This window comes from Manduca sexta, chromosome 14 (assembly GCF_014839805.1).
Source record: "Manduca sexta isolate Smith_Timp_Sample1 chromosome 14, JHU_Msex_v1.0, whole genome shotgun sequence".
Lineage (NCBI taxonomy): Eukaryota > Metazoa > Arthropoda > Insecta > Lepidoptera > Sphingidae > Manduca > Manduca sexta.
In genome coordinates this window covers 13,935,691-13,961,987 of record NC_051128.1, presented here as the reverse complement: position 1 = coordinate 13,961,987, position 26,297 = coordinate 13,935,691, and the positions used below count along the sequence as shown (strand labels likewise).

The 26,297-nt window shown below is 35.0% G+C and overlaps 2 protein-coding genes across 3 annotated transcripts in view; both read right to left on the bottom strand.

Moving 5' to 3' along the window:
• The window catches only part of LOC119189348 (G-protein coupled receptor Mth2-like), a gene marked incomplete at its 3' end in the record, with an annotated part of 59,204 nt that extends 50,305 nt beyond the window's left edge, over nucleotides 1-8,899 (bottom strand). The window contains 1 exon segment of one of the 2 annotated variants that reach the window (XM_037438644.1): nucleotides 8,483-8,899. In XM_037438644.1, the coding sequence (XP_037294541.1) occupies nucleotides 8,483-8,824 (342 nt within the window). 2 annotated transcript variants of the gene reach the window in all.
• A 1,738-nt stretch (nucleotides 8,900-10,637) lies between these two features.
• Nucleotides 10,638-25,485, bottom strand: LOC115439868 (hemicentin-2). The gene is made up of 14 exons (XM_037438489.1): nucleotides 25,480-25,485; nucleotides 22,772-22,921; nucleotides 21,092-21,275; nucleotides 20,558-20,752; nucleotides 19,700-19,894; nucleotides 19,364-19,435; nucleotides 18,982-19,102; nucleotides 18,205-18,351; nucleotides 17,279-17,469; nucleotides 16,516-16,671; nucleotides 15,630-15,746; nucleotides 15,362-15,395; nucleotides 14,881-15,134; nucleotides 10,638-12,052 (listed from the first exon to the last, which is right to left on the bottom strand). The coding sequence occupies exons 1-13, from the start codon at nucleotides 25,483-25,485 to the stop codon at nucleotides 14,900-14,902; spliced, it is 1,803 nt and encodes a 600-aa protein (XP_037294386.1). The 3' UTR covers nucleotides 10,638-12,052; nucleotides 14,881-14,899.
• Between the last annotated feature and the right edge of the window lie 812 nt (nucleotides 25,486-26,297).

Genomic DNA, 26,297 nt, shown 5'->3' with positions numbered 1-26,297 from the left:
CTGACTATGGAACCCTAAAGACCGATCACAATCTCCACTTGAGTCATCAAAGGGTAATTCATGTAGAGGATCAGAGATCATGCAGAAATAAAACTAGCTACTGTCTATAAAATCCGAACACGGATATGATCTAGACATACGTCATTGCTATAACATATATGCTATATTATTATGTTACGTTCATACCACAAAGTGTTATGTGTATACCACGGTACTATGGTACCATTTGAAAAACATACGGTAATTTGATTGACTCGTGTTTTATCATTATAGTGTAATTTCCTATGTTTAATTTTCTATATTTTCTATATTAAACCAGAAAATGATACGAAAAATTAATTCTTCTTGTATAAATTATAATAATTGATTGAAAAATTAAGTATTTATATTTGATATACTGTTGTGGGTAGAGGTATGGTGGAGTTATCTGGCCATCTCTCTCTCACGCATGGGGAGTTATGGTCAGTGACATTCACTGACGTCACAGTTTGCAATTAGTTACTCGTATTTGATAGCTACCCTTTCCAATAAATTTCAAAACTTTATAACTCATTTATTTTCGCGCAGATTTTGAAAATTGTTTTCCCATTGGATTTTAAGTGTTATAATTTTTTATATGTATTTAAAAAAATGTCAACTACCCTATTTAAGATAAGGATTATTATGCAAAAGAAATAATGGCAATGTCTGGTTTTGGTTTTGAAGTCTTTCTCCAAGTTCATAATGTTGCACATCAATACGACCTAAGCGCGTTATCATTTTGTCTGTCTTTTTATCCGTACCTTTCGATTAATTCCCAAAACAGTGACGCCGAGCTTTTTAGAGATTTATTAGTAGTGAGCCTAAGCCGCAAAATAAACCTATGTAATTCTGTAATATAATAAATTGTACCCAAATATAATTAAAAAATCGTGAATATTATCTAATCAATTAAGCTATGGTCTAGCGAAGCGTAAAATATATTAGTTTACCTTATAATCTATTCTGTCCTTGGTAACCAACTAGAATGAACATTGTCAGGTGCGCAAGAATGTTAAATCAATTAGATTCATATCATGTAAAATACATGTTAATGACGAACGTTGCATTACAATGTTTATATTTAAACAGGATATATAGTTATTTGTAAGGGATTTTATCTTCATAGGAAAACACTACGAAGTAATTGGAATTTAAAGATTATTAGGATCCTGATTCTATTGTTACTTACCACAATTTTCAATAAACGATCCCAATCGCTTTATTCGATCTACAAAAATGGACCAATCAGAACAAAGTTTTTGTGACATAATAACAAATGAGTCATTTTGATTGGTTTATTTTTTGAATTGGAATGAAGTTAGAAGATTGAAACGTCTGTTAGTGGACCAGCAGGGTAGTTATTATCCGCCGGTGCGTATTCTGTTCATATCTGAACGAATTTCGCTTAACATCAAACGTAAATTAAAATAATGCTAGGGTCCTTGCTCTGTCCCCAAAGTGTCTATTCTTTGTGAATTATCGCTTGCGTTAACAGTGAAGAAAAACAACGTGAGAAAACCTTCATACCTAAGTTCTGCATAATTATTTCGAAGGTTTAAAGTCTGCCAACCCGCACTTAGTCAGCATGGTGAACTAAGCCCTACACCCTCTCAATAATAGAGTAAGCCCGTGCCCAGCAGTGGGACAGTATTAATACAGGGCTGATATTATATTTTGGTCACGGCCCAAGGAAGCGAATCCATACATTTTGTGTAGTAATTGATTGTTTTCTGCTCTGTTAGATCCTCTGTAGATAGAATCCACCCTTATTATTCCCCTAGCGTGGTTTAATGGGATGACATTCTTGTTTTTGTTATTTTTCACATGGCGCCGCGCTGGCGGCCCAAAACTTTGTAAGTGTTCCTCAATATTTTTTTCTTTTAGTTATTTTACCGAATATAGGTATAAATTTATGTTTGACGACTTCTGTTCTGCATAAAATATCGTAAATGTATAAGAAAATTACTGTAAACTATAATATATTATAAAATTAAAAAAAAAACCTATGTAAAAGTAGCACTATGTGCTATAGTAATATTGCACAATGATGTACCTATGCCGGTAGAGTGTATTGGAACATTTTTATATTTAAAAACCAACATGTTTTTATGATATTATTATACAATATACATATTTAAAATCAACACATTTCTTAATTTTTCGAACACAGTGTAAATATTCGAAAAAAAATCACGTAATTCAATAACTCTGCCAACCGTCGTTTTATATTCCTGTAACTATCATGATTAACACATTTATGTAATTAAAGTCACGCGAGAATTAAAAATGCTCTATCCAGGTTCATAAGCGCGAAAACGAGACGTATTGCAACGTACGGAGTAGTCATTACGCGCACTCACGTAATCAGTTTATGATTGATGATGCTTTGAAGTACCATTGACTACCTGGTATCACTGTAATTATAGATATAAAACCATAAATATTATAAGTATATAATAAATTATTGCTTATGAGATGTGGAGTAAAAAGTATTGTTACAACTCTACGTGGAAGAGCAATATAAAAAGATATATTTGTTCACTGCTGCGTCAATAAATGGTTTTTTCTTTCTTCTTTTCTATTTGTAGAAGCTATGCATTAAATTAAACAATTTTTTGGATTTTATCGCGGTTTAATATTTTACTTTTTCTGCAGACGTTTCGAATACTTTGCAGCCTTCATGGTCACGGGAGGAACTGATTTTACAATTATACAACTATTTAATTATAATATTTTTATTTTTTAGCTGTTGGTGGTCCGATTTACGCAGAATGAGCTCACAGTGTCTTGAAGCTATGCATTGTATGCTGTAGCTGACCGTACACTCAAAAAGATTTGTTGTGCTATAATAACAGTGGGGTTCAGCTGAAAATCAGTGCTGTTTTGCAGCGTATACTGAGCTGGTATCCCTTCTACCACACATAGTGCAAGCAATCAGTTTTGTGCCTGGTATTGTTAACTGTGTGTGTGTGTTTGTTTTTTTTTTCTTTTATACTTTTTTGTTGTATTTATGTGTGTGTAGAGAAATAAATGGTTTAAATGGTTTAAATGGTTTAAAATTATTAAGTATTATATGACTATAAAGCCGTTCTAATTATATTGTTCTTATTCAGAGCCATTTTGATGTTACGTTAATGAATGTAACCACATGCTCATCTTTACCTCTGTTAACTTTTTGCCAAAAGTCATTTATAAACAACGAATGTTTTCATCAAAATTCGTAGTCTTACTTTTCTGATTTTTTCGTCAATCTTTAAGTGCGAATATGCCGTGTGCGTGGGTGTATTTTTAACAGAATGTGTGATATTTCCACTTCGACGAATTCGCATAAAGTAATAGTCAATAATATTATTGTTAGGTAGTATTAGTGTTAAAGCGCTTTTTTAAAATACTTTTTAATCATTTTTATTTTGTTCGAAACTTACAATTTTTTATTTAACATCTTCAGTTCGAGGAACTTTACAGTAAACTATAGTTTTCAAGATGACACGTGATTTCGTTTAGTTACGTAATGTCAAATTTACCCTGTATATAAAAATCTTCTGTTTACCACTTTATCTATTCATATTGGCGAAATCAGTGTCCAAGCATTATTGTCTCTTTCCAATTATATCACTACATAGTATAAAACAAAGTCGCTTTCTCTGTCCCTATGTGTTCTTAAATCTTTAAAACTACGCAACGGATTTTGTTGCGGTTTTTTTTTAATAGATAGAGTGATTCAAGGGGAAGGTTTATATGTATAATAATAACATCCATTAAATAGTCAGCATTGCACCCGTGCGAAGCCGGGGCGGGTCGCTAGTTATATATATGTCAGAGGCAATCGCATGACCGCATGAGCGTAACAACAGAAAAAAGAAATGGTAGATTTGCCTTTAGGCTAATATTGTTTTATAGCCTTTATGTGTTGTTACGAGAGATCACAGCTCGGAATTGGACCGATTTGATTAATCCCGCAACACGCACTAGGCGTGTTTGCTGCGTAAATGCGTGTTTGATTAGGGTTGTCACAGCGTTATAAATCTTTTTCGATGATAAATTTTAGACTGAAATAAATTGTGAAAAAGCTCAAACATTCATAGCCATAGCGTTGTCAAGTAAATAATAAAATAATAATAAGTCAAGTTGTCAAGTAATAATTAAATTATTGTGGCATTTATGAGAATAAAATATTTTTTCAAATCGTATAATTCGTTGCTTTTTTTATAATATACAGATTGATGGTCAACAAGGACATGAATTATTACAATAATATAAAATAATGAAGCAAAATATACTAAAACGAATAATATTATGAACTAGGTGGCACCCCTAGTTTCTAATGGTGACGATTAATTGACCAACGAGTGTACGACAGATATAAAGTGTCAAACATACCCACAAACCATTTTGCCGATTTACAATATAAATACAGTTAACAACTTTCCAGAAATCTCAATGCTATTTATTTGGCACATTGAAAAACGTATAGATCAAGGCTTATTATGGATTAGCTTTTGCTCGCGGCTCCGCCTGCGTGAAAGTTTTTCCGAGACAAACTTTTTCTGGGACAAAAGTCCTGCTATATATTTTCCCGGGGGAGAAATAAGCCTATATCCTTCCCAGGGTCTCAAACTATCTCCATACCAATAGCATATAGCCTATGTCCATTCTTGATAAATGGGCTACCAACAAAAAATATTTTTTTATTCGAATGAGTAGTTCATGAGATTACCGCGTTGAAACAAACAAATTCTTCACCTTTATATAATAGTATAGGGACATGGTCCAAATAAGATAATTATTCATAAATCCATTACTGCAAAAATAACCGTCACTAGTAATGTCGTCAGATCTATTCTTAACCCAGAAATATTTTTATTGAGGGCCATGGAGAATTTATACTACATTGCATTTAAATATTTTTTTCCAAGAAACACAAAATGCTTTAAAACTAGCGTTACTTGCAGTTCGGGACGTGTCCGCCTTTACTGGTATAATAATATCATCCCTGTATTATATACTGTCCCACTGCCGGGCACGGGCCTCCACTACTACTGAGAGGGATTAGGCCTTAGTCCACCACGCTGGCCTAGTGCGGATTGGGTAGACTTCACACTCCTTCGAAAATCCTACAGAGAACTTCTCATGTGTGCACGTTTCCTCACGATGTTTTCCTTACTGTTAAAGCAAGCGATAATTCGCAAAAAATACTCACATAATCTTATAAAAGTTAGAGGTGTGTGCCCTTTTTGGTTTTTGAACCTGCGGACATTCGTCTCGGCAGTCCGTTCCACACCCAACTAGGCTATCACTGCTTCTTTATTTATTGGTATAAACATATAAAATTCCCACAAGTTCCGGGACAAAAAGTAGGCTATACGGGTGCGGTCTGTGGTTACAGTGTTTATTTCTAACAGCCAAACATCTCCACAAAAATTCATATTTAATATTAATAAAACTCCTTCATCCGAAAATATAGAAAATCACGATCAATTTTTTGTATTATCTGACATAATATCTGGAAAGTTGTAAAATCGACATTGTTGTAAGTCAACAAATCCTATGTAAATAACGAGCACTGATTTACTGGTGGATTTATTTCACATTGATATGACGTGTTCTGACAAGAGCGTTCATAAACTTTCCTGAGAACTCTATTCGCGAGTTTTCTTCTGAGATTTTACAGCGTTTTTAAGCGGACGATGCATTCGCTTTACTTCTTGAAGAAAACATTTGATACCTTAAAACTTATTATTACGTTGAAATTAATTACTGGTATTTATTTATCATAAATAAATTATTTGTCTACATAATCATAAATCAATAAAAAAATCTCGGTAAAAAATTTGAATATAATATCAAGTTAAATAAGTGATTTAAGTAAGATTTACCTCTTGCATATAGTAGGGGCGGGTGTTAAAATATTTTCTTTTACACACAACTCCAAACACCAATTCAAAATCCTTTGAAAAAGTTACTTGTCCCGTCACATTTATTTTGTTGTGAACGAAATTTTTATTCTCAAACACAACTACGTCCTCTTCCTGTGGGAACACACACACAATCTTCCCTCTCCTCTCCATAACCATCCCTAGCGGACAGCACTTACTCACACAATTACCACTATTGCACATATTTTTCGGTCTAATAGTCATATTTTGAGCGAAGCCCGAACGCACATTACTCGCACTGCACAATTCGATGATATATAAAAATAATAGAATTTCGGCGAACATTTTTGTAACGACTAAAGTTGATCGATGGTGTACGTTTGTCGTCTGTGAGGATGTGTTGTTGAATGACCGGCTTGCCAACGCTTTGTGTCCTATACAATATAATATGGCACGTCTTATGCACTTTTGTATATAAGTGTCAAATTTGCATAGCATTGTTTATCATATTAATGAGTCTTGGGAGTTATTGCATGGCGAAAAATTCATAAAATATTAACAATCGAGCTATATTTATGGTTTTGTTCAGGTCTCCGGAGAATGTAAACATTAGTGGATAGAAGAAAGAAAAACAGGTGTGGAGTATTTTTTTTAATAACTGTAAGCAGTGAAAGAAATTTAATTAAATTCAATTCCATCGACGTATTGTATTACTTAGATCTGTATATAGTTATGTTTGCCTTCATGATATAAAGAGGTAATTAAGATGGTAAATAACATTATTAATAATTTCCATATTATTATGTTCTGCGCAAGTTTCGTTTACCAATAAAATTCTTAATTATCATGGTTGTGGTCAGAGCTTGTTGAATGGTGGTTAATATCTCAAAAACTAAAACCAAATAATACCAAGCATATACATACCTATAGATAACATATTTTATCATATGTGAACTGAACAAGATAAGTCTAGACCAATTTGAAGTCTAGAGCTGGTTCTTAGTACAAATTTCATAATGTATGAACGTTCCTAGGTCTTACTGGTTATATAGAGGGGAACAAGAGTCTTGAGTCCGCAACCCAATTTGAGCAAATCTTGTGTTAAAAATTCTACAACGATTTGCCAATATCCAGGTGGCTGCAACGATCAATTAGGACAAATCCTTTCTGTAACATTGGAGTGGGATTAGAAAATGGCAGAAAGAGTGTTAGGTGTTAATATCTTATGTGATAGAGTATAGATAATGTTTTAGTAGATCTTTACCAGTAGATTGTAGCCAGTGTAACTACTGGACATAATGGGACTTAACATCTCATGTCTCAGGATGGCGAGCGCAGTGGAATACCAAACAATACTTTGTAATTCAAGGTGTTGGATATTGTTTCTACTGTTTATGGACGGTCATATAACTTACTATCAAGCGAACGGCAAGCTCTTGTTGTCATTCAAAGCAATATAAAAAGACCTACTTCTTCCTGTCATTAATTGTTATATACTAATCCACTAATACAACCATCAGCCCCTTAAACCAATATTTCTCCGCTAAAAGGAAAGTCAAACCAGTTAGTGGTAAATTCATTAAGTTGACAACACCTGGCCCCGTACAAACAATAGGACTACGTGTAAGAATTGATGATGTAAATATACAGGAAAAATAAAATTTGCATTTATACAAGATAAAATGAAGACAATGAGTTGAATCATAAAATATTTCATGTCAGTTATTGTTGCAAATAAACGACTGATTAGAATAATACGTTCTAGCTATAGGTATTTGTACTCAACAGTACCTATATATATACGACTAGATTTAATTACCAAAAATAAAAAATACGTTATTTGCTGTCTTTACTTACTAGATATTTTACAAAAACACGAAAGTACGATGTCATAAAATATTCCCTAAAAAAGATAATTTTAAGTCAAAATTTACATTGAATAATAATGCTAGTTTTCTAACGTCCCTACTCCCTTAATCAATTCCTCCATAACTTTATGCAATTGAGTTTCTAGCTTACAAATTTAATATTACTAGACGTATTGGATTTAGCCGTGCGTTATCCATAAGTCAATGTTAATAATTTTATTTATCACTGTTGGGTACTGGATTCCTCTACTATTAAGAGGGTTAAGGGCTTAGACCACTATACTGGCATGGTAGAGGGGAGGGGGGTCACATTTTATCGTATGTTAACATTTTTTAATATGCTTTTTTATTCTAAGAAGTTACTACTTTGCAGAAAAATGGTCATTCACTGTTATTTATACCTTGTCTACTAATCTTATACAATGAATACAGATTTATTACTCATTGCTATGGTGACGTGTTTTCTAACAAATATATTCATATATTTTCCTGAATACTTTTCTCTCAGAATATGTGAGAATTTTCCTCACAGTCATCACACGGTTGACTATTTTTGAGAAGACTGTTCTATATATTTTTTGATCTTGTAAATAACAAATAAATGTAATTCAAATAAATAAATTAAAAATTAATTTTGATCTCAAGTCAATAAAATTTTCACTTCCTATCGAAATTGAGGTATATTATCAAGTTCATTTACTGCATTAAAACACTTACCTCCTGAATGTGAAATGAGTCAAGAAGCTTCTCCTTCTTTTGACACACAATTCCAAACACTAATTCGAAATGCTTAGACAGAATCACTTCTCTCGTACCATTTGCCTCATAAACTAAATTCTTATCCTCAAACACAACTATGTCTTCTTCCTTGGGGAAGACACACACTAGTTTCCCTCTTCTCTCGATAATCATATCGAGGGGACAACACTTACTGACACAAACACCACTTTTGCACATATTTTTCGGTCTAATCGTCACATTTTGAGCAAAACCTGAACGATGATTATTTGCGCTACAAAATTCGACTATAAATAAAATTAATAGAATTTTGCCGAACATTTTTGTTATGTTAATCGATATCTTAATTGCGTAAGCGTTTATTATCAATGAGAGTGTGTTGTTGAATGATCCGAATTTCTGGCTGGCTCTTGTACGAATCATAAAAATAAACGATTAGTTGAAACTAATTTGCACAGCGTTTTTATGAGTATAATATATTATTATTACAGTTAATATACGGTCAGTTGATTTTATATATTCATTGTATTGTAATTCATATATTATTTGGTTTTTAACTGCGCATACATATATGAGGTTCATTGTACAATGTACATATATGAGCATAACAGACTAAGCATATTGCAGTCAATGCGTACTTATACCAAAATGTATGAAAGAGAAATAATTCAGTATTTATAAGTATGCATAACGTGGAAAGAAGTATGTAAATGTGTACGTAGTTTATTTTTAAACAGCCAGTGGGAGTAATCCGACGGATGATTTTAAAAAATTCTTAAATTAAATAACTAAAGTCTTGGTATATTTACAGTAAAAACAAAACAAATCAATTCTAAATAAAACCATTATGATATGTTTCATGGATGCTAATGGTGATATGTTTATTAAAAGATGTATGCAAGCTAATTGAGAAATAGTCTTTGCACGCATTATGATCCTTTTGTATTTCATGTGTTTATGGGCAGAGACTTTCTCGCCCTCACACCCACAACAATTCTTGTAAGCCAGGATCAGCAGTAGCACACATTTTATGACACCGAGCGGTAAAGCTCGGCGAGTCTCAGGGAATACAAATTTGTCATTATCCCGCAATGAAATTATTCAAATAGAAAGATATGGAGGAGATAGTACTAATTTTCCACTTACCTTCATAGCAAAGCGGGAGACAAAATAGTGAACTAAGGAGACATTTAACGTCAAGTACAAGCACGTTTACAACTAGATAAGTCAGTTGTAAAGCATGCATAAATAAAAATTTAATGAAATGGTCCTATCATATAAGCTGTTTAAGATAAGGTGGTTTGGGCATTTGGAAAAGATGGATGATAGGAGACTGACAAAGAGAATATACAAAGCGAATTTTAGAATGAAAGATTCGAATGTCAGATATCTAACATTCTTAGTAAAGGCCAGGTCAAAAGTACTCTGAATCGGCGAGATTGCATGCAAAATTTTATGAAGGTGGAGGAAGCGAGAGAAGTATGTCAGAATTATCTCTGCACCACCTCAGGTTGACTAGTAGAGAATGCCTCTGGCATTAGGTCCGACTTTACATCTTTTGTATGAAGTGCAATAAATAAATTATGCAAAGTGGCTATCCATAGACTCTGTCTATTCCCATGGTATAAACGCGTGATACTGTGTCTGTATATAAGCTGTTAAATTTGATCCAATAATAGGTTTTTATGGGCAGTCAAGATCACTTATCAAAAAGTTACCCACGGGCTCGTTTTCTGTTCTATCCTATAAAACAACCATAATCTTATAGTTCTAGCCATCGATGCCCATTAGGGATTAGTTTCTCATATATATATATTTTTATTACCTACTGCTTTATACGTTTTTTGTGTTATGAGACGATAGGCTTGCCCGTGGGCTCACCCCTGTGACATTGAAGGACAGATAATGTTGGTACTTAGAAATTATTAGAACTGGTCTATCTATATGTTAGTATTTGTCTGTGTATATAATAACATTATTTCATTATTAAAGTCAAACCATTGAACGAAAGATATTTTTTGTTTTATACACACTCCTTAAGATTGACTTATAGAAAATATATATTAGGTATTAAGGTTAGCTGTATATTTCTCTATATAAACAGTGTAAATTAAGGGTTGAATAAAAAGCAAAGTAAATTATAAGTCTTAATACTGTTAAAATTCAACAATGTAAAACAGAAGAAACAGAAGCTATACACACAAGCAATTGAACAGTAACGTATCGTACAACCTTAAGGAATACAGAAATTATATAAAACTACAGTTCCTCCCTCAGAGACAATAAACTGGCCATGTAAAACATATCAATAAAGTATAGAAATTTATTGTAAATATTTAATACAATATTATAAGTATAAAATCTTGTGGCAGTAACATTATCTCTATGTATTTCATCGTCCTAGTCCCAAGTGCATATATTGGAAAAATTGTATGATAAGCAATTTTTAAATGGCTATGCATCTATTTAAAATTTCATAACACCAGTCCCAAAAGAGGACAGCTGTCATACCAACTAGCGTGAACAAGAATATGGCATAAACTACTAATAAATAAGTACCATTAGGAAAACTACCTCTTATTTAAACTCGCGATCATTTTAGAGCCAATTCCAATAATTTTTAATGCCAATACAACCATGAATTGTGAAAGACTTAGTAAGTCTTTCGTTTCGAAAATTTGGGACCAAATTTTGAGGCATTGGCTACATAAATTCTCGCAATTCTAACACTAAAAGGAGATCTAGTTGCCATATTTTTATAGTCTCTTAAACAAATCACTATATTTCCACTGCGTCAGGAAAAACATGATCTAAGTACGCTTGATAACCATAACTTTGTAACGGTTTCGGTCTATCCTTTTTCAAATTAGATCCACTCAAATATTCCACACTATTTCTATCAAATATTGATGCGATTTCTTTCACTTTCCCAGGCCTCGGTCTGCAATCATCTTCGATAACTTTTTCAGTATTTTTATGAATTTGTACTTCATCAGATTCTTCGTAACATCTTTTCTTCAAATTGTTTCTATCTATTTCATAGTCGTAACTACGATTTGAAGCTCTTTTCGAGTCTTTAACAATATTCTCCTGCTTCCCTTTTCTTCCAGAATTATTCCTATCGTATATTCTTGTGCTTTTTGCACCAGCGTTTTCGTTGTGTTTATTATTTTGTGCGTTATCTACAGTGCTTTCATTAGTTCTTATACCAAAAAACGGGTCCTTAGAGTATTGTATATCTTGATTACTTTTGCAAACGTAATTTTTACGTTCGTAAGTTTTAATTTTTCTCTCGTTACTTTTATTAGATCTCCGGATATTTGGATTTGATTTGAATGTTGTAAATTTATTTTCTATGTAATTATTGTTTATTTCATTGTTGGGTTTATGATCGTAAGCGTGCTTTCTTTGGTGTGTTAAAGGCTTAGACAGTGACAAATATTTAGGCGGTTCCCCGTGTTTATTTATCGTTATATCGTACTGGATATGCGGGTCCAGCACCGCATATACATTCTCTTTGGCTTCTCGTTCCAGCGATGACAAAGCCGCCTGGGAACAAATGTATGCAATTAGTCTCTCTGTATGTTTGTACGACGTAGACACCATTACTAATATCCGCTACTATCCAATAGATTTAAAATATCAAACCGGTCGTAGAACATCAAAATAAAATTAACCAGTGACTGGCCGTGACCTATATTAGATTTATTATTTATATAAGACGATAACGCAATGTTTTAATAGACTACAATTCTACCTTATCACTTGCATTGCTTTAGTTAGATTTACTACTTAACCCATCACAAATTTTTAACATGCCCCATGCATAATGTTATGTTTTTCTATTTGACATTATTTTTATTTTTAACATACTCCAACACCATTCTATGGTCAGCGCCGCCATTAACTACTCGGATTCCCTGAGCGGAAAATAGCTACTATAGCAAACTGCTGTTTATATTTTATTCAAATTAATGCACTCTTGTTAATTAAACGTTACTTGCAGTGAATCATTGTGCATTTTATATGGTCTGGAAGTTTTATCTACACGCTTTTGTTATCCTATCGCGTAACAAAAGCAGGCGCGGCCTACTCAACTTTCAAAATAAATTGAACAGAGACCATTAAATTAATTGTTCTGTTATGATAGTGACGTAGTACAAAGGTATGTATTTGCTATAAGCAAATTGAAATAAAACTCTTTTTCGGATTAAATCGCGGTTTTTTTTTATAAATTGGATGCAAGTACATACAAAGCTGATGCGAAACGCGATTTGGACTGAACAACGAATAACGATATAATGTGGTCGCCTACCTTCAATGTGTCATCGGATGACATAATATGAAAGAAAATAAAATATCTAAATAAATCAATTCACAGGTTTTGAATTATATTTAGTCAAATTTTTGTTTGACATTGTTTCTTTTGATCTCGAAAACAGCGATGTAGATTTTTTTACTTGGCATCATATTGGCATTATTTTTGATATGAAATATTAACAGAATGACAGTATACTATCATTTTACCGCATGTTCAAACACATTGGCCGTACAGATCATCCGTATTACCTACTAGCTTTGTTATATGAGATGGAATTGAAATAAATATTGAAAATTTGCATAAAAAAACTTTTTATTCGTCTCGTGTTATTTTGTGGACCAATAGATATTTAATAGTTAGTAAGACAGAGGAACGACATGCATTTTATGCGTTTCTATTGGTTACCTTTAGGCTCGCATATTAATCTATTAAGATGCTCAGTTTCGTTCTAAAATGAGATATAAGACTGTTAAACTAAAGTCGACATCTTAGGGTCCGTATTGAATAAACAAATACCAACATTTCAAATTATACCAACGTACATTGATTAAATAAATGATCTCCGAAAAGGGTAAGTCAGTATTCTTAACCGTCGAAAATGTATGGGAAACTATAAACGTGAAAGAGGCGAAATAGGTGTGTCAAGATCGTGGCACGTGGCGCCAAAGTCTTTGCTTATCCGTATGGGATAAGGGCGTGAGTGTGTATGTATTTATGTACAGGTACTCTAAATTATATCATGATTTGACACCTGAGTTTTATTGAAAATATGCATAAAAAGAATTGAGGCATTATTAAAGAACTATTTAGAACGAAAGAGTTCCCCTAGTGCGTTTTCCGTAATATAACGCAATCTCTAGTGAGAGTCAAATTAAATTTGCGAAAAAAATATGTATTCATTTATATAATTTATGAAATTTTCGACATATAGTACTACTATATGTCGAAATTACTACTAAGTAAGTACCTATTTACTTGTCATTATCAAAAAAATAAACCAAAATTAATCTACTTTCTTCCAAAAAATATGTTCTTCAAGCCGTAAACACGAACCCAGTTTTATCATTAGCTGACGTAATGCGCGCTAAAAGTTTAATTATAACCGCAGTTATTTAATTATAACTGTCAACCAGAGGAAACCAACGTGTTAATGCTAGCCCTGCCAAAACTATCATTAGCTCTGATATTTAAAACCCTTGATATTTCATGGTCATTCGTGTTTTTTCGGTTCCACACGTCTTCGGGAAATCTCGTAGGCCAGCTATACTCTAAGTGTGTTCCGCGGAACCCTAGGGTTCTGTGATACCTCTGTCGGGGTTCCGCAAGAATTTAGAAAAAAAATCAAAACACCTCTCTCAATAATAATTAGTAACTGTTACATAGTACTTTTATTATGCTGATTAATAAAAAATACACTTATAAAAACAATTGTTTTATTGTAGGGTTCCATCAAGTATTTTGCTTCCCAAAAGGGTTCCGTCATTTAAAAAGTTTGAGAACCACTGTCGTAGGCCATGATCATTCAGGAAGTACGAAGCCAATTTTCAATACAACTAAATGAGACGCCGTTTGATAATGTTACGGCCGTCCTTGTCGCGAAATTGAAATATATCCAATTATGAGTATGAAAAATATCTTTAAATAATTTTATGACTTCCCTTTCGACGATTGTATAAACCATTAAAATATTTAATAGTATTTAACCCGTCTTATTGTATAAATAAATCAATAAATTACTCCAGATGCGTATTTGCAAATGACTAAATTCGGGCAATGGGGCCCATTTTAATTGTATACTACGTGTAACTTTATTTTGGGTTCGATTCATCGTTTATTTTTTAATAAAATGTTAAAGGAACACCCCTTTTGTTTAAAATGTCTATTTTTACAATTATTTGTAAGTACAGTGTAGAGTAATTCAAACTCGTTTCAAACTGGTTAGTGGCCTAAAATACAATGTTACCTTAGATTTTTTTGCTACATTATTAGTTAGGTAAGACGTTTATCCTTTGTTATTATTTTAATAAATAAAGCCATGCAGTGAGTGCATTCACACCTGTGCTCACGCGCACACATCACACGGTGGTGGGGGGCTGCAGCACGACGGCGGCGCGTCGCACCTGCAGCGCGCCCGGCGAGTAGCGCGACGCGAGCCCCGCGCTCGCGCCCGGAGCCTGGCTCGGCGTGTGCGCGGGCACGTGCACGGGGCCCATGACCCCCGCCACGCTACCTCGCCCCGGCCCTGGCTGCAGGGAACCGCGCGGCTCCCGGGGTGTGTACACTGCGTCCGCCGGTAGGACTGTCTTCTCGCTACAAAAACAATGAGAAAAGTGTTATTCATTTGGAGTTCTTACATTTTTGACTTATCAAACTTCTGTTATGCAAATTTTGGCAGGCGTCTTATAGACTTTACATTTAATAAACCTATCTATCTTTTTTGCATTTCATGTTAAATTCCTAAACAAAAAAAAAGAGAAGAAATAAAGTTTTGAGACAGTTAGATAATTTTCTAAAAATATTTAAAAATAACCACTTACCTATCTAAATCATCAGTCTTGTATTCAACGCTCTCTGCAAAAGATGAAAAATAAGAATAATAATTACCAATAAAATTATAGATGCATTAAGGCATAACGCAAACGCTGTCAACTTCTTCCCAAGACATAACTACGATACTGTTAATTGATTCGGCAAATTCATAGTATAATTATTATAAAAAAGTTGGCATCTGCGCGGGCACTTATATCTATCTACTTATACTACTACTTATACTTATATCTATATCTAAGAAATAACTGGCCTCACCCCTTCGTCTCCTACATCTGATGATGAGGCAGAACACGAGCACGAGGAGCGCGGCGATGACGAGCGCGGCCGCGATCAGCGGCGCCACGTGCGCAGTCTCTGTTAGCGAAAAATTATCTGCGTGAACAAACAATAGCCAGCGGTTATACATGCTAATTAACATTATCAGACGTACAAAAGGTATATAATGCAAGGCAACAACGGGGAGAACCTGCGGATAGGCTACTAATCAGACGTACAAAAACAAGGTGGAACATGATGCAACAACGAGGGGAACTTGCGGATGAGATACTGAAATCCCGTTGCATGTCGACTGTAGGGCCCTGAAGGAAAGTTGGGAAGGTATACCTGGGGAAGGAAGTGTGGGAAGGGGTACCCTCTAAGGTGGAGGGCAGAGGGCCTGGAAATGTTCGCGAGCCCTTATAGGACATACTGTGAATTGGCAACCATGAGGTATACACTTTACTGTGTGTCTAAGGTCGCGACAAATTTCCCCCCATGCATGAGCGTGCAATGTTCTGAAGACCGAGTGCACAAGAATTGCCTCAGGGGGGCATCATGCAAGGTTAAATATGGTGCTCATAAAAACTGAATCAGGAAAAAGGGTTAATTAATAACAATATGGTTGCAGCAAAGACAAATTTAAATATCGTATGTACCTATACGTGAAATAAAACGGAATCATCTTTGGTTAAGCATGTTATATATTAATTAAGCAGGAATATTACTTATTACCTCAGTGATAAGAAACTTGGATTCGACTCAAACTCAAAATAACAACTTATTGCCACATGATTTCTACACTTATAATATAAGAAAAATCTACGCAATCAAAATGTCGGCGCCAAAATAATTTGACAGAAAAGCTATGCAAGTGTATACTGACCATGAACAGTAAGAGAGACGGCGTGAGAAGAGAACCCTCGCTCGTTCTCCACGTGCAGCACGTAGACCCTCGCGTCTGCTGTACCGGTGCTGCTGATGAGCAGCGTGTACCGGTAACAGCCATTATCAGCTGACGGCTCCACGGAGCGGTATCGACCTGGAGAACAAATATACATGATATACAGATCCAAGGTGTTAGATCGGTATCTATGTATCTACCAAGGACTAGAAGGACAAAGATTATGAACATTGGAAGAGAACAGGGATCGAATAAAGCTAAATAATCAGTCAAACGTTTACTCTGTATCTGTGTATAAATTGCTTAGTAAAAGAGACGTACCTATTCATTGCTTATGAAACTCATCATAAGGTTAGTTTTGACGAGCTGTGGTTGACAAGAATAACAGCTAGAAGTCACACAGGATATATCCAATTAGATAGGAGGACAATTTTGTCCACCGTCTAGGACACTACGTTTATAGTTGATACACTAGAGGTACACTAAACATACTAGATTTTAATAATAAGATGTTACATTTTGGATTCGCCCAAAAACATGTTTATACCTAGTGACTTGTTGGATAGTCTATGACTATTCTGGAATTGCTTGGTGCCCATTCACAGGGTTCTATTATTTGCTATACATTTTTAAAATGGGTAAAATTATCAAATCTGCTAGTCGAATTTTTTTTAGTCTAGGCATCTTCTGGTAAATAAGTCTAGGTATATTTATGAACAAGTATAACATTAGTGTGATGGCATACCTATCTGCGAAGGCACGTCAAGCCGCAGACTGCCCCAGAGCCAGGCGGCCTTGCGCGGCGGCGGGTCGGCGCACACGGTGGCGTGCAGGCGCGCCTCGCCGCCGCTCCACGCATGCGCCGTGCCCGCGCCAGTCTCCGCGCCCACCGGTGGGCCCAGCACGTTCAGCGTCACCGCTTCTGACTGGTGGCTTCTGTTCAAATTATATTTAAACTTAGTATTCGAATATTACTTTCTTCGTTAATTTTATACAATACTAGCTTTTGCTCGCGGTTCCGCCCGCGTGAATAAGTTTTTCCGGGATAAAATCTTTACATTTTCCCGGGTTAAATAGTAGGTTAAAACACTCAAGAGTAATAAACGCGCTAATGTCAGAAACTACTAAATCGATTTTGATTTTCTTACTTCGGAGTGTTATAGACTAGTTTTTATCTCGGGAAAATATAAAGCATAATTGGATGCTGATGCATTAATTTTTGGCTTATGTTCACATCTCATTCAAGCAAAGCAAGCAGCCTCCAAGAGCCACCTGTTTACTACTAGTAGCAGTATGTGTTAATAGAATAAGACTGCTTCCATTTCGCTCGGAACAAAGTGATTTAATCATCATCCAATAGATGGCGCTAAATTCTAATTATTGCTTCAGACAGATACTTAGCTGATAAATGAATGTGTTATTAAAAAGTAAAAAAGAATTCTCCATATTTATAGGTAATGTAGTTAATATCACCCTGATCGTTGATATCTCATCTTCTCTAAATGACTGTCCTGAGGTTTGTAACCCGTTAGTGGGTTGCCCTCAACATGGTTGCTTAATTTTCTAGGGTTGCGAACGCCTGAACCCTCACCCAAAACTCCGGTGTCGGTATAAACCCGGCCCTTTCCAGGCAAACAAATGTAAGAAAAAAAAATGTCCCAAGAAGCTCACCTCTCCTCAAGACCGATTTCGTTGATCGCGACACAAGTGTACCGTCCGTGTTGATTATAGGAGACATTATGCAGTTGCAGTTGTGGAGTGGACGATATCGGGTACCCTTCTTGCTGCAGGTTGTTGATACGAGCTGATGGCGAGGGACTGTAAAAAAAATAGTTTTGTACTAACTGGTTATGAACGTTTAGTGACATCTATCGTCAAGGTGGGTAGGCACAGAATATTGAATAATAGTATACTAACTGAATATGAACGATTAGTGCCATCTATCGTCAAGTATTCTAAGCACAGAATATTGAATAGTAGTAGCCTAGGTTTGGCTGTCATTTATTTTGTATGAAATTAAACAGTTCTATGTTATTGATAATAGATGGATGGTATTTCTACTCAGTATCAGCCAGGAACCTGGAATCTGTACCTGATATGACGATAGGCATGGGACGGAACACACATTGCCGAAAGTGGGTACACCAGTTGCATCTCTGCCTACGCCTTTGGGGTAAAACGCATGAGTGCATGTGTGTGATAATAGATGGCGCTATAGTAAACTCGGTCTAAGTAGCCAGGATATAATATCTCTCCAATGCTACAAACTTCAACTGCCGCCAATGTTGAGCCATTCAGTCAGCATTTTGACCATTATGACTTTAAGGTTTGACGATACATTTCTGGGCATCATGATACCGTACCTCATGATATTGGAATTTTATCTGGCTCTTAATTTAAATAAAATTACATTTAAAATATGTTCATTAGCAATTCGGTTTTACTTACTCGTGGTACCACTGGTATGAAGGCGGCGGGTTTCCTTCAGCTTTGCACTCCAGCGTCACTTGAGAGAAGAGATTGGCTTCGACGACTGTATCGGGACCAACCCACGTTACTCTTGGAGGATCTGCAACAATACATTTAACAATGAAACGAGCAAATCTCTCGCCTGTAGGAACAATACTAAGACACATTGACGCATATTCTGTACGTAGTAATTTAAGATTTTCTGCTTCTTCTTTTATATAATGGCTGCCATCATTTATTTATCGGTGATTTTACCAATAAAAAACAAAAAGAGACTAAAAAAATAAAATAATCAAAAAACTCTATTTTGTTAAAAAAAAAAACAATTAAGATTTTAGATTTTTGCAAATATAATACTTACACTTAACGTCAATTTCGATTTTGACAGAATCCGATGTCCCCACTGAATTTCTTGCTTGACACCCGTAGATGCCTGTAATTAAAACAAATATGATTGACTATTTGTCGTATCTATGCTAGATCTGGGATTTTGATAGCTGTGAATTTTCAAACTCTTTTACCTATGTACTATCAAAATTCTCTTTTGATTGGAACGCCCGTAATTCCTAATAGGCGGATAAAATCCGTATGCCCCGTAGACGGAATAAGTCCCTCTGAATATAATTGAAATGTTTTAAAAATCTAGAAAAACTCATTTCACCTAATTTATTTCTGGCCATTTGGTTCCTCTACTCACCTGAATGATTCCGAGCAACGGGAGCCAGAATTAGCTTCGGTCCATTAGTGCCGAAGACTTGTCCGTTTCGGGTCCACCACACGTAAGGGTTTGGGTTCCCATCGGCCCTGCACTCCAGTGTCAGGGCGCTGGAACCCTCCTCTAGATTGGCTAGAGAACTTGCATCAGCCCCCACTATGGACACTGCTGGGGCATCTGTGAAATAGTGATGAAAGATAAATATAAACAGGGGCGAAGGGTCCATTTAATCCGATTCATGCAGGCTTCCCTTTATATCAAATTTCTGTAGAATTTAATTATTATCAGAACGATTTGCAGGCCGCATTTATGGATATAAGTATTTATAGTATGTTATGTCTGATTCTCTTTCGGAAAATTTCACCTTTCGCCACTGATAAGTTGTAAATTTCAAAAAGTCTATAATATAATTTGCACAGACTGCTTGGCATTAACTTGAAATAGTTTGTAAATGACACAAATATCTCATCTCACTAATATAAATGCGAATGTTTGTGATAATGTTTGAATGTTTGTTAGAAGTAAACGCAGAAACGGCTGAATGATTTGAATTTAATTTGGCAGACGGATAGACCATGTGCTAGATTATCACAAAGGTTACTTTCCGGTAATTTGTTTCCATAGGAAATATCAGAATTTTTAAATAGATGGCCTAAATGTCTTGCAGGAAAAGCTTTTTACATAGTTTAGTATAACCATTTGGTAAATGATCATCGGATAGAAACCCCTACACAGCAAAATTAATGCTCATGCACTGCAAATTTTTGAGCATAAATTGGATTTTCGACAAAACCCCAATGATATCAACTACCAATTATAAACAAAAATGCTATAACTTACAAGTAACATCGAGCATGGTGTAAGAGTCGCGGTAATAAGGCGACGGGTATGAAGGGTGGTGAGCTCGGCACGCCAGTTGCCTGCCGTGAGCTGATCTCGTGGCACCAAGTTCCAGCACCGACCGCGCCGCCCACACACGGGGCCGTTCCACTTCTGACGCGTTCGTCTGACTCCATGCTGTCAGGCGTTCTTTTTCTGAAAGTGGGTAAAATTAGCTGGGTGAAGAAGCGATTAGTAGACAACTCCAGCATGTGGTGATAACAAAAAAAACTGCTACAGATATTTGAAGATTTGATGAGGTTATGTATTTTACAACATACGTTCATTTAATGATTTCGACGCTTTATTTTTAAATGTAATGCTCTATAAAAAGAGAAGCGAAGGTCTTATAAGGTATGGATACATTATTTTGCTTTGCACCTCCAAGGTTTACATTATCAAACTTAATATAACTCCGATATCAAACACCGCTACTTTAAAGTTCGTGAAGTTTCTAACATTCCGTCTTAATCTTAAACTAAATCCTTCACTTACCTAAATACCACTCTATATAAGCTGGTGGGTTCCCGTATCTGGCTTCACAGACAACGGTAGCCCGCGATCCAGCTGGTACGGTGATGTTCTGTCCTGGAATCACGTGGGAACCGTTGAAAAGGATCCTTGGGGATTGAGGAGGAACACGAACGGCCAGAGCTGCTGGAGGGCTTGATAGGGCATCCTGGAATGGAGGAGTTTAGAAATATAAATGTCAGAACTTATATAATCTCATTCTTTATAGATATGAGGTAGAAATAACTAGTTCATTCTCACTTTGCTCGAAATCTCACGCACATTTTTTTTGGAACCTCTGAAAATCGAATCCAGACCCTGAGGGTTTTCAAAACAACTAGGCTAGGAATAGACCAATACAGTGATATTATTTTTAGCTATAAATAAACGGATCTAAAACTCGCTATTTCAAAATTTTTGGATCGCATTATAGCTGGATATTCGAGATTGTATAAAAATACAGGATCACTCTTATACTTAATTGACTAATTAGTTTTTATATCGACATTTGATCTCCATTAACGATTACGTGGCTTTGATAGGACATTTAATGATTTTCGCTTAAAAGCCAATATTTACTTTTATCTCGATATTTATGTCGAAATCAGTAAATTTAAAATATGCTAGTTGCCTATAGTATAACAAAACAATTAAAATAACGTACTTTATTTTTTTACGCACATAACAACTAGCCTTTTCTCTTTTTAAGGGTCAACACAGGAGTATTATGATCACGTTTAGTTACTTATGTCAGGTACCATAGGGTGCGAGTCTGTTCACCTTTACCATCCACTTTTACTTGACTCGACTCTGTATATGCTGATACTGGGCAAAAAAACCCAATGTCACTTTACCTGACTTGGGATAGAATCCGAGGAGTCACACTTCGAACCTAATACAACAACAGACCATGACGATATGCTAGATATTGTATTAATTCTTGATTTAATCTTCTTTGCAAAGTTATTTTGTTAACTAATCAAACTCTAACGTAATTGCCCTATATGAAATTTAAGTATAAGTATGCACGCAATTTTTTAAACCTATTCCATAAATGAGTTTACGTCCCATCGGAGTCGTCAGTGTTTCACGATAAATTTTGTATGTGCCATTTTTGTTCCAGTTCGTAAGACAATACATAATAGATTTATTAAAAATGATATTGCTTTTATTCAGAATAGACGAGCCGTCGAATGTTTATAAAAATCGTTTTATAATCTATTCGTAATCGAACTCAATTTTAATATATTAAATCTAGTGATATCGGTGTGTTCATAACAGTCATACAATACCACACTTATATATAAGCTTTCTAGAAGTCAGAAACTGAGAGGCGGTATCACCACTAACAGATTCCCAAGAAATATTGGGAGATGATGAAAACGTCTATCGATATGTGATGTGAAGCATCACACTTCTATAGAGTAGTACAATATCTTATCGTAATTTTTATATTATAAATTTCTTTCCACGTTACATAGCCTTTGCAGCTTTCATGGCTACGGAAGGGACTGACGTGTTGATTGCCCGAAACGTTACAATATATCCGTCAAAGTTACAATAACTTCCTTAATTTTACAATTATACAAAATGTTAAATTGTTTTAGCTATTGACATCCTGATGTATGCAGAATGGGCTCCACAGACTCTAATATAATTACTTACTTGCACATCATAGTTGCTAGCTGTAACCTGGCACTGCCATTGTCCATCATCAAGTTGTAGCGTCGCAGCACGCACCCATAATGAACAGTCACCGCCAACTGGACTGTTCTCGTTTGCCCACTCGTACTTGCCATGGTAGATACCCACTGGCTGGAAAAAGATAAAAACTTTTTAAACCATTGTTTTTTTTTTCAAATCCATAGAATGCTTTTGAAATACAAATAAGTTTGAATATTGGCTGAAATTCTATTACGATAATACCTCGATCCATGGTTCTTTAAAAGATAATAATAGAGATGATATAGCAAAGCTTAGGGATCATAAAAATGTCAACAATAATGAAACAATAGCACTAAAATTATCCGAAGTTCTCGAAAGAAGTCTGCACAGTTTATATTTTTCATCAATTTTTATTATTGAGTTTTAGCTGAGCTAGATAGTTTATTAAATTACGATTCGTGCTAGTTGACTGATTGGAATGCCCTGGCGATTTTGTCTACGTAGTTGAAATACGAAATTATTTAATAAGGCATTCGGATATAGCATTTTATTTGCCAAAAGCTATTGCTGCCATTTTTACTTGTATTCAAATCCAGCTAAGTTTAGAGACATAAAAAGACTCCATTCAATATCACGAAGGTCGATTAAACTGTAATTTTAAATATAAGTATGTTTTGTCGTAAGTAGGTAACACCAGCGCGCCCTAGTACATACTCCCAAGTACATTTTCAATTCGTTACTACAAAGAAACAGCCCTTGATTCATGCAATTCAATACACCAAACGTAAACATGCGTATTATTAAATTCAAAACATAAACATCTCAATACAGCCGCAAAAACTGCTACCTACATCAAACTATTGGAACAAAACAAATTGGATTAACCTTAGCAACTCGGGCGACCCCTAAATCTATTACTGCTCACAAAAAACAGTACAGTCTGTCGCCGGCATTCTAATCATTGAAAGGAAAGTGCATATGAATAGATTTCCAGGCTTGGGGATGGACAAAGGACAGGAAGTTGGTAACTAGGCGCTGAGCGTATGCGGGGGCTATTTAATTGGTATAGATATGGTTCTTTGAGTTATCGTAAATCTAAATGTTGATGGACATCAAAGAAAAGTCGGGGTTGTCGTTGTCCCCCTTTAGAAGGAAAGGACGGGACTTTGATATCGTTCGCCTGTTACATGATTGGAGTCATTGTGACTTGTTTATGTGCTGCCGTGTTTTGATTTTCATTTATAGAAAGAATAATTGCTTGATATCTTGATATTGACTATTATTAAGATTTCATGTTGGTTCTTAAATGGTTTGTTGAGCATAATTATGCGTTTGTAATAATAAGAAATTTTGTAAGAATAATAAAGACTTCAATTATGTAGTAAAATAGGTTATTAAAGAAAAATATTGTAACGACAAATAACGATATTAGCCCAAATCGAACAATAAAAGTATGATTCGAAAACGAGTAAATAACAAAACTCCAAGTCCAATTCCACAATTCGTACGAACTACAAACGACCTCCAAGAACTAACTCTTTTGAACGGCAATATAATATTACACAGTAGTCAAATTATTACAGTTCCTTGACTCGCTTAGCAAAATATAAAGTAATATATTCAACATTTTGCCTAAGTAACGTAATACGGACGTGGTTCACCGATTTCTTTTATCTGTGCCAACGGTACGTAAAACATAAGGCAATTTAAGAAATTACGGTACGAACGAGCGAGCTGGAATAGTGAAATCCATCAGGATTTTACTATTGTATGCGTTCAATGAGCGATTAAGTAGGGTTGTAATAACTCTTTGTGAGATGCGGAAGCATATAAACCTTTTGCATATGGATTAAAGTTTTTTTTTCTTAAGCCTCGACATTTGATATCATTCATGTTAATGGTTGATTCGGTTTGCATTGTCCATTTATTCATGTACATTTGATACGTTTATGTTAAACGCTCCAAGGGCTTTCCATTGATCATTATTATGTACATTCGGGCTAGTATTACAATGATGGCCGTTGGCAAGGTTAATTGTTGATTTCCAGTGTAAGGATTTTGGCGGAGGATCGGAATAGAAAATTGTGTCACCAGGTGTTTAGACATTTGCTTTTACATCGTATAGGTGGTTTTACAATACTCTTACGATATTGAATTTTGTTATAATTATTTACTCAATCAAATTCTTCTCACTGACTGATAAAACATCGCTTGTATAATGTAGATAGATCTAGAGATATAACATTTTGCACATATCAAAATTCTTCATACATAAGTGTATTTACGCATTTTGATTATGATTCGTTACTTAAGATATCACTCACAGTAAATGCTATCGCTCATTATAAAAATCAAGATTCAATGAACACATAACGTGACATAAGAAGCCATTAAACTTATAATCGTTGGAGCAAGAAGGTTCGTAAGTGGCGACCACGCATCGGAAGTCGCTGTGCGGAACGGATAGTCGTAAGGGTAGACGACTCGATAAAGGTCAGCACCATTTATAGTTCGATCCACAAGACAAATGTTGGATCAATTTTAAAAGAACTAAATTTCAGTTGGTGTGTCTGTTATAGGTTGGATTAATATTATAGTGGAACCAGTTAACAGGAAAAAGATTATTATTAATAAGAAAATACTAAACTGAATACAATATGATTAATACGTTGCTAGCATTTGCCATTTATTGAATTTGAACTCCATACCTGCATCGTAGATCCAAACAAGCTCATTGGCATCGAATTTAGGCCAATCTTGGAATATGGAATGAGTTCCTTTATTATACAAAACAAACAGTAATTGCACTATATTGCAACTGAACATAAATACGCTTTGAGATTAAGTCTGGCCGCAGGATAGCAGTGTAAGAACATTAATTTAAAAATGTATTAACTCGAGAATTTTATATCAGACTTTCGAAAAATGTTGTAGAAAAACTTTCCAGGTCAGTGGTAACGTACTAATATCCAACTAAAGCGACTAATAACTAGCAATTAATATAAGACATTATGAATGAATTCTTAAAATGAAAAAACTTCAAGGAAAAGACATTTAGTTCAGGAAAGAGTTTCTGCCTAGATTCATAAATCGTGACCCTTTCGAACTTGAAATGCTCTCTGTCTTAAAAACCTGTTGACTGAACTAGAAAAACATGCGATTGAAAGAAAAGTTACGAGATAATAATATTGATTCCGCAGCTACAGTATAAATTTATATAGTTAAATGTTTAATGAACCTTTAAATTATGATACTAATAAAGACATGTTAGATTCATATAAATTATAATTTAGGTATTTTTAAAGCAACTGCCAACCATTAAACCAAAATAAGTCTTAATACTGTAGATAAATTTTGAAATTTATTTTGGATTGGTGGTAGGTTCCAGCACTCTCTCTCGAGTGCAGTGGAATACCAAACAATACTTTTTAATTCAAGGTGTCGGATGGTGTTTCTATAGTTTATAGGCGGTCGTATCGCTTACCATCAGGCGAATGGCAAGCTCGCCTCGTCATTCAAAGATTAA

Coding starts and splice junctions, on each gene's coding strand:
- LOC115439868 (XM_037438489.1), bottom strand. Junction 18,352..18,981: donor TCATACCAGTGGTACCACGA/GTAAGTAAAACC, acceptor TTTTTTTTACAG/TCCCTCGCCATCAGCTCGTA. Junction 16,672..17,278: donor TGACGTGCCTTCGCAGATAG/GTATGCCATCAC, acceptor TTTGTTCTCCAG/GTCGATACCGCTCCGTGGAG.